The following is a 10000-nucleotide window of genomic DNA, read 5'->3' as shown; positions in this document are numbered from 1 at the left end:
CATGTGGACAATAGACCACCAGGTGTGGTTAAAATATTCAAATATGTCTTCCCTGTGTATGTTTTGTTTCTTCCTGAAAGCTGAAAGCCTTTGAGTCAAAATAAAAAAAACTGTGACATCATAACTCTAACCCCTCCCCCCATTATCATACAACACACACCTGGGGGCGAGGCTTAAGTTCAGGTGGGTGGTGCTAAGGTGCTAAGGTGAAAACTTAACTGGTGGGTGTGGCCACATAAAACATTTTTTAACACTTTCTGAACACTTTTTTGAAAAAATAAAAATAAATCTTTGTCCTAGTATACCATAATACCTGATGATCATGTGGTTTTTTTTGGGGGGGGGGGGATCATAAAAAAAACCCACATATAAAATGTAACTCCACGTATCCAGCAGGATACTGGTTTGTTTTACTTGAAGTGCTTGCTATAGACTCATGTTAGGGAACTAACCAAAACAAACCAAAACAAACAACTAACACAGCGTTGTTATTTGTGGCAGCGGTCTAGCAGTTGACTAGTGGAACAGATAACACATAATCTGCCATCAGTTCAACACCAAGCAGCATCTAACAGCTGCCAGTGTGTTTATGGAGGCCTAGGAGTAAACACTGGATACTGTACTCTTCTCCTGAGGTCTCGCTCCCTCACACCAAGGCTCTGATCGCGGCCTCTCTGTCTGGATGCTAAATGACAATCCTGCACTTATGCAACTATCCTACACAGTGAAATCCCCAGTGTGAGTGTGAGTGTAAGAATGGACCCAAATGGACATGGACCCTTGGGTTCATTTGGACCTAAGTAGTAATAATAACGCATACACCAGGAGTGAAGTAAAAGGTTAAGGGGTGGAACACTTAGGCTTAGTGACTCATCGTCCATAAATACCAACAAGCACATACGCGCGCGCGCACAATCGCACATACATACAGTTTATGTTCATAACATCTCTTAGTGGGGGAGTTATCAGTCTGTTCTCAAAGACAGCTGCAGTGGTAAAGCTATCTCGTACAGGAATCCCTGTCAATAGGTTTGAAATGAATAGGCTATCTGTGTTTTCTTCTTTTTCTCTCTCTTTGCATCTGGAGAATTTGATAAAAACTCAAACCATATAAGCAAATGTGAGCATCTCTCCCAAGCCACCATCTTATCTTGGTAGGCAGAGAGAGAGAGTGAGAGAAAGAGAGAATACACATTAACATTCAAGTAACCTACTGCATCATATCATCCCAGCTGTACATTATATAGAACATTATTTTAAATTGTACAGACATGGAAAACAGCAGGTGCACATGCCAGTCAGACCAGCTCTAGCGCTATACAGCTGTTAGGAAATTGACAGTTGCCAATGTTTAATCTCCCACTTTACTTCTCCCTCCCTCCCTCTCCCTATACCTCTCATTCTCTTAAAATCACGCCCTCCTCTCAACCGCTCTTTTGCACACACACCCACACACACACACACACACACACACACACACACACACACACACACACACACTTCTTAACTATTGTGTGTGGGATCATAGCAATGTTATGTGAAACATAACATTGCTATAATGCAGAAACCTTATAGCCGCCTCTAACTTTCCATGAACTACAATAATATGGCTGACCCTTCAAAGAGAATGTTTATTTATATATTTACATTTTCTTTATATTTGTTAACATTCAAGTTGCCATCCGTTACAAATCGTTAAGAAAGAAATGGACACTGAATGAAGCCCTATAAACTCATCCCTTCCCAACATGCTGCTAATGCTAATGCAGAACTATACTCCTCTGGGGACCCATATGTACAGTACGTGGCCAACCATGCATGCGCACATGTGGAGACGTGCACGTACGTGGCCACATGTGGAGACGTGCACGTACGTGGCCAGGCACAGTGAAAACTGCGGTCATAGAGTTAAACAGTTTCCCAAAAAAACGCTAATAATTGTGTACAATTTGGTAAAGTGAAAAAGGGCTTCGCAGTGCCCTGCATAAGCTAATGGTCAATGCGAGTGTGCAAATTCAGATCAATTAGTCCAGGCAGTGCAGGCACTGAGGAGATACAGGCAGGGGACAGAAAATACGATGACAGAAAATTCCGATGACAGAATGTCTAAAGTTATAGTGCTGATATGCTAATTAAAATGTAAGAATGTATCATGGAAAATGTCAAGATCATGGAAAAAAAAAAGAAAATGCAAAAAATATTTTTTAACATTCACTTTTGTTTCTATTCCAGTCCATTAAAAACAAAGGGGCATTTCATTTCAGCTACGCAGTAGTCTGGGCTTCCTCTGTTAAGAAGGATGGAAATCGACTTAGAAAACACATTTATCAAGATTTGCCATTTGTTGTTAAATTAATGTCTGTCTAAGCTGAGGGACTGAGGACGTACATTAGCACTACTGAGGAGCACAAGTTGAGTGCAGCCTTGGAGATTTAGAACTCAGCGCTCCTTCTGAGTTTATGGCCTTACATGGATAGACTAGATGTAAACCCCCTTGGTCCTCTCGTCTCTCTACTTCTCTCTCTCTCTCTGTCTCTCTCTCTGTGTCTCTCTCTCTGTCTCTCTCTCTGTGTCTCTCTCTCTCTGTCTCTGTCTCTCTCTCTCTCTCTCTCTCTCTCTCTCTCTCTCTCTCTATTTCTCTCTCTCTCTCTCTCTTTCTCTTTATCGTGCGTGTGTCTGTAATGTTTTTATTTATGTACCTATGCAGGTATACTGTGTGTGTATATATATATATATATATATAGTGAATGAGTCAGAGTGAGGGAGAAGAGGCAGCACTGCTAATAATTAATTAATAAACATAAACATGAACAGAGGTGGGGAAAGCAGGGAGAGGGCAGGGCAGACTGTAGTCAAAAACAGCAATAGTGCGGTAGATTGAGACAACATTTTAGGTGAATCGTTCACAACGGGATATGAAACATGATTAATCTTGCTTGAGAGTGTGTGTGTGTGTGTGTGTGTGTGTGTGTGTGTGTGTGTGTGTGTGTGTGTGTGTGTTAGTGATTCAGGGAGCTCCTGTCTCCTTTTATAGCAGAAGAATGGGGATTATTTACACATGCAGAAAGGGTCATAGCCCTCAAAATCTATTAGGCCTCTACGCTGCAGTCAGGGTGCTTTATTACAACTCCACTGGATTCTATCGGGGCACACCTAAAATAGGTTTATATTCTGGGTATATCCGGGCACAAGAGAATATTGGGAACCCGTTGTGTCTCTGTGGGTGTGCATGAGGAAGTTGTGTCTCTGTGTAGTTAGTTATGACGTGATGTGTGCATGGTAGTGTGAGTGGGTCTGTTCACACCTGTGCCGAAGCTCTCCTCTCCACATAGAGAACAGCGGCCAGAGTCCATGAGGTTCCCAAAGTACCTCCAACCGGTAGGAGTCTCATACAGCGCCACCTTCAGGGCCTTGGCCACCCTGCATACCCAGAGAGACAGACAGAGAGACAGAGAGACAGACAGACAGACAGACAGACAGACAGACAGACAGACAGACAGACAGACAGACAGACAGACAGACAGACAGACAGACAGATGAGAGAGATAATGTTACAGATTAGGGATGTGTAAATGTGTCTAAAATTAAAATCGATTTGTATAATTCAATATTAACGATTTTCTTTTTTTCTTTTTTTCAAGATTTTTTTTCTTTTATGAACCCTACAAATTAAAAATTCTCCGCTTAGGGTACCTAAGCCAAAAGAGTTTGGGAACCCCTGATTTAGATGATTAACAATAATTTTAACTCTTGAGAGTTAATAAGGGTCCATTTGGTTACTAACGCCATCTTTTGGATGAGGACCACCTGGAACCCCCTCAAGGACCACTGGTGGTCCCTGGACCAGTGTTGAGCCAATTTATCACCATAGCAACCCCAGCCTAGGCCTGATTAGGTAAATTCCCAACACCTGCTAAATCCTCCAAACCTGTATCTTGATTGGAGTCAATCTCCACGAACACTCACACTCACACTCACACTCTTCTCAGTCATGCAGTTACACAGACACATCCCAGGCACACTTTGGTAGGCCTATAACCCTGTCCTGTTTTGATGACAATATTGCCTTTCCAACAGATTTTAATTCAAAAAGAATCGATTATTAATTTTAATAATTGATTTTGGGTCCTATTAACGATTATCGATTAATCGGACCCATCCCTATTACAGATAGCCTCTAGTTTGATGTTAATGTTTTTTTCAGGAACACAATTGAAGGGTTCGCAAGTTTGACACGCGTATATCTATTCTACGTCTGAGCATAGACATGGTAACGCCCCGCCCGAGACGCGAGGTTACTCCGTGGTGGGAAATAATACAAGTACAAGAGAATGACAGCTTGGCACACGCAACAGTAACTTATATTTGTAGAAGAGGCAAACTAATATTGTTTATGCCGTTTGCTTTGATTGAATGATTGATTGAACACGTATTTGTATGATTTGATTTGGGTGTGTTCTAAATAGAAGTGTTAGTGTTGATTATCGTGTATTAATCTAATTATAGTAAACTAATACTATTATACTAAAAAAGATAAAGATCAAGGGAAAAGAGACCGTTTTACAGTACAATAATGTTTCAAGTTTACACTGTACACATGTAAAATAAACGACATAAACAATATATTAGTTTGCCTCTTCTACAAAACATAAAAGTTACTGTCGCGCGTGCCAAGCTGTCATTCTCTGTATTATATCGTACTTGTATTATTTATTTATTTCCCACTACGGAGTAACCTCACGGCAGACTATCCAGCATATAGCTATCCACCTCCGGCAGTGTCGGTAGGCCAATCAGAGGCAGGCGGGGCGTTACCATGTCTATGCTCGGACGTAGAATAGATATACGCGTTTGACACACTCAAACCGGTACTACAGACTAAAGTAAAGAGGTGGGCCTACTGAAAAGGGACATCCCACCACACAAGAATGCTGGCTTTTATCGCATTTCAGTGAGAAATGACTAGCCTCATTATAAGTAATCTTGCACAGTGTCTTCTTGCACTTTAATATTGCTGCACCCACACCAGGAATACCACATCCACACAATACGTGCGAAACAATGCACTGGTGGGAGATTTCATTAGCACCGCTATGGAACTCAGAGAAAACACAGCCAACCGTTTTACGACCCATGAGACATATTCTATCTATTGTTTCTCCCGTCCGAACAGTATAGAACTCACACCCAGTCCTTCCCAGCTTCGACAGAGGGAGACGCTGACAAAGTGACCTTTGAAGTAAAGCAAACCAAATGGTAGAGGCCCAGCGTGAGCTGCCAACAGCTCATCCAATATCTTAATAAGGCAAAGGCAGCAGGAACAACGTGAGTTAACCTTTCAGTTGATGTTTGCTTTGAATCTGAGCCATGCACTCACACACAGGAAGCCTGGGCCTGGAATATAGTGTGTGGTGTCTGTGTGTGCGTGTGTGTGCATGCGCGCACGCGCGTGCGTGCGTGCGTATGCATGCATGCATGCTTGCGTTAGCGCGTGCGTGTGTGTGTAGGGGTGTCCCAGAGAGGGAGCAAAGAGAGTGCAACGTGTAGGAGGAAAGAGAGAGGAGTGTAGAAGAGTGGGCAGTCCAGAGGTAAAGGAAAAGTTCCAGACCCACAGGACCACAGCCAGGTGCCGGCCCGGTTCCGGCGAGCCGGCCCACGTCCGAAACGGTAGAGAAATGAGAGTTACCATGTGGGGGTCTCTGGGGGTCCCCGGGGTGTCCCCGGGGGGGGGGGGGGGGTCCCCAGAACATCCAGACCCCCAGAAACATGCCCAGGGGGGCGGGCCGATTCCGGCGAGCCGCCCCACGTCCGAAACGGTTGAGAAATGACAGTTACTGTGTGGGGACCCTGTACTGTACTGTACTGTACTGTACTGTACTGTACTGTACTGTACTGTACTGTACTGTACTGTACTGTACTGTACTGTACTGGCACACCCAAAATCATAATATATATAGTTAATATGTGCGTGTGTTAGGTTGCGCACAGGTGGTGAAAAACAACCATGCTATTTTCGTGCTCATACCCACCCACCCAGCCAGCCAGCCACCCACATAGCTCCGTAAGGGAGTGGTTGCACCACTCAAAAAAAAGAGTGAGATGGGTTAAAAATTAAGACTCACTCACTATTACAGAAAGAGTTGGAGTGAACAGACAGAAACACATCATCACATAACAGATTCATGGTTCACGAGAATACAATGTTGATACCTGAATATAAGACACTTTATTTATCATCGCAGGCATACAATGATATGGTAACGCAGAGGCCATTAGCAATAGAGAACAAGATAAAAAACAAAACAAGATGTGCGTCAGTGCTTGTAAACAAAGATATTTATTATATGTTTATGAAGAGAGTAGGAGCTAGTGAAGAAAGCTGGACTAAGCACACAGCCCTGTAGTGCACCTTTGTTCAGGATGAGGGTACAGGATGTGTGGTTGTCCTGATATTTTGTGGTATACTCTGTTGTGTTAACCCATTAAGACCTGAGGCCGATTCTACAAATGTTTACAGTTTTCTGAAAGACTCGTGTTGCTATATCAGTGGTGCTCAAACTTTTTCATGTCAAAATATTGTGTCCCAGGGACCCCTAGAAGCAAACATTTCAATTTGAATGTTTGCTTTAAAATCTTAAGTTTCGGCCAGGATTCATGAACTATGCATTGTAGGTTTTTTATTTTGATTCAGTCAGATAAAGAGTTTGGAATGTAAAATCGACTTGTGAGCTTTACTGCTGTCTGTGTCAAGTGTGTGTTATTTAATTTAAGTATTTGTTACATTCAGCATACATTTGATCTTAAAGAGGCTCATTAATGACCCGTGTTTTTTTTGTTTGTGTGTATTGTTGATAGCAATATCTGACATATGGTTACTGGCTACAGTGTTAACAAATAGTTAACAAAACAAAACACAATAGTCTTAATAGCGGTGGTGGTGGATTTAGGACAGGCGGTGAAGATATTTAGTGCAGAGTGAAAACAGGAGGGGGCCTGATATAGACCCAGATTTGTGAGGTGCTACTCTTGTAGTCTGTTCTCCACATGTATGCTGCTGGGCTGTTGTGTTCAAAGTGCCCCTCAATGTGCAGCTTGTAACTACACTCAGACCGGTCTGAAGCCAGACTTTTGGGTCCGATGCCAGTCCTAATTTCACCTAAACCACGCACCGATTACAGATGCCGATATTATGTCAAAAAGCTAAATTATTAAATCACTTTGCCACTTAAGTCTACTCCCTGAGAGAGGTGACAGTCAGTGTTTTCAAACCAGTTCAGCAGTAGTGAGGTGGTTTGGACAGTTTTAAGTCTTTTTCTATAACACAGCTAAAATGATCTGTCTGTCCATCACAGGGAGTGGCATGTAAGGCCATCAAAAGCATGACCATGACATCCAGTTTGAGTAATCTAATCTGGTGTGTTGATGATCAAACTATTTGTGAGCAACCTTCCCAACTCTACAGAGAGAGGTTTGGTAAACATGCCTAGATGAGTCTCTTCCACCAACGACTCCACACAGATTATACACCAGCCTTCAACTCCCCCAACAACAACAAATCACATTAAAGGGCTGCCTTGATAAACACAGTTTCCCAGGACTCAGCTAATGAGCCGCCGGTCAAGACATCCAGCCAACACAAGTACAAGTATGTGTGTTGCTCTTGGAAACAGCACACATATACAATACAACAGACCACAGCTTGGTGGCCTACATGCAAAACTGTCCACCTCTGAGGATTCTGCAGTGGGAATCCTTTGAGAATTGTGAAGCATATATTCTGGCTAGCTGTATGTTGTGGGTGGGTTGGGACGGGCTGTGGGCAGATGTGGGTGTGGCTACCAAGCATAAACATGGACACAAACGGTGACAAACATGCTGTGATACAGCTGTTTACATGATTGATTGATTTAAGTATTTTTATACAGTTTGCAGAATGGGTACATTTCACATGAAAGCACAACTCAATACTGACTGTTACTGTGGACGACACACTGATAAAGCATTACATTTGTTTACAGGGTCTACCATTTTCAATTCATCAGACAGGATTTGGAAGACCAAATAAGAGCCACCTAATTCACCTCTAGGGAAGTAAGAGATGGAACAGGAAGCCTGGCATTCCGACAAGAAAACGGAAACTCTGACCCTCTGACTGGCTGTTGATGTTTTATATGGCGTAATCATAGCCAACACAAATGTTTCCCTATTATAACATAGGCTAGAATACAGATGCTAAGGGCTCAAGACACATGGTCTCTATTATAACATAGGCTACCCAGAATACAGATGCTAAGGGCTCAAGGCACATGGTCTCTATTTTGCCTTTATTTGCAGTAGTTGTCACTCAAGAGTCTCACATATATGCATGCACGGCTTGCACGCATACACCTACCCTTTCTGAATTTACTTCAGATTTGTTGAAGCATATTTGAACAGAAAGCAGTAGATGCTCAGATTTCAAATCAAAAGAACAGGTTGCATTACAAAACCTCTGGCTCGCAGAAAATGATCATATTATAAATGAGAAGGTATTACTGCAACTAAGTTGTTATACTACAGAATCACTATCAAACCATTATACTGTAAATATTTTGACAGTGATATTCAAAAACAGATCAGGTCATTCACAGAATTTCTGGAATCTCTTTCCTTGTTCAGAGAGCACTTAGATTGTGTTGCCAGGAGTCCAGGACATGCTACTCAAGCACGCACGCACGCACGCACCTTTCCCCAGCCAATCCCGGTGGACATTGTCTCTCCCTACAGGCTCTGCCAGCAAAAAGGAATCTTGGCAGTTGGTGTCTGACTAGAAACCGAGGGACTAAGGAATTGACTTGGAAAACTCCTATTTAGGTTGCAGTTCCCAAGAGCAGTGGTGTCAGGAGCCAGGAACTATCTGGTGCTAGTTTCTACAGTTTGACATTTCTACAGATTTCTCACCCTAGTAAGGTGATGTGATTTGTGCAATGTGGGCATAAGCCATCAAGTTGCTTTAGTATGTTGCTGTTCAATGTACAGGCTAAATACAGATTGGCAGTCACTGTTGAGACACGGTTACCCTACCAAGCTTTCTTCTTTTTCCTCAAAGATTTATTTTTGTACATGTCATGATTTATTTCAGATGGGCAGCGAGTGAGAGGCACGAAAGGTGGGAGAGAGAGGGAGGACATGCAGTAAAAAGCGCCTACTGTCAGAGTCGAACTGGGGTCAGCTGCGAGGACGACTATCGCCTTATTTATATGGTATGCACTTGGTGATCCACTGGGACACCTCATCCGATTCCAGTTGGCTATAACTGGCATCAAAGTTTGCAGGCCCTGGGCAGGCAATCAGGCCTGCGGAGACCTGTGCTTTCGAGAAGCACACTTTTCTAGTTCCTCTTCATTTCGAAGCAACACTGCTGCAGGAAATGCATCCATTCTAGATAAAGAAAAATTGGACTATAATTGCAACGCCCCAATAGAACGGGTGTCAGGACCTGCGTTATTGATTTATCATGGGTCAAGCCCAAAGGGACGAAGACCCCTTATTGTTTTCGTACAGGTTCCACCATTTTTCAGTTTTGGCAGTTCTGATTTGTGGGCGTGACAAAAAACTGACATCATATCCAGAGTATGACGTCACTCCTCTCTATATGACATTACTTGTTAGTCCTAATAGTAAAGGTCCTTTCAAACGGGCAGCGATTAACGCAGACGTTGTCGCGTGGATCAACGACGGGTCTGCTCCAGGTCTGCTCCAGGTCTGCTCCAGGTCTGCTCCAGGTCTGCTCCAGGTCTGCTCAAAATGGACGCGACAACGTGAGCGTAAAAATAAAAGCTCAACAGAATCCAGGTCTAGTCAGTCGCGGGTCACACGCAATTTCACGGGACCGTGCCCACATAAATACGCTTTTGTTGTCGCCCCTCGACTTCTCCACGCGTACAGAAAAAAAACACAGGTTGAAAATGAATTACTTGGCGCGTTAATCGCTGCCCGTTTGAAAATACCTTTATAGTAA

The 10000-nt window shown here is 43.1% G+C and overlaps 1 protein-coding gene across 1 annotated transcript in view; it reads right to left on the bottom strand.

Annotated features, from left to right (window-relative positions):
* The window catches only part of pgm5 (phosphoglucomutase 5), a 35320-nt gene that overhangs the window by 14815 nt on the left and 10505 nt on the right, over positions 1-10000 (bottom strand). The window contains exon 7 of the mRNA XM_079517130.1: positions 3305-3420. Coding sequence (XP_079373256.1) covers positions 3305-3420 — 116 coding nt within the window. The remainder of the gene's footprint in view (positions 1-3304; positions 3421-10000) is intronic.

The sequence above is a fragment of the Electrona antarctica genome, assembly GCF_951216825.1.
Source record: "Electrona antarctica genome assembly, chromosome: 12".
Taxonomy (NCBI): Eukaryota; Metazoa; Chordata; class Actinopteri; order Myctophiformes; family Myctophidae; genus Electrona; species Electrona antarctica.
The sequence above is the reverse complement of the archived record's forward strand: the minus strand, read 5'-3'. Positions and strand labels throughout refer to the sequence as shown.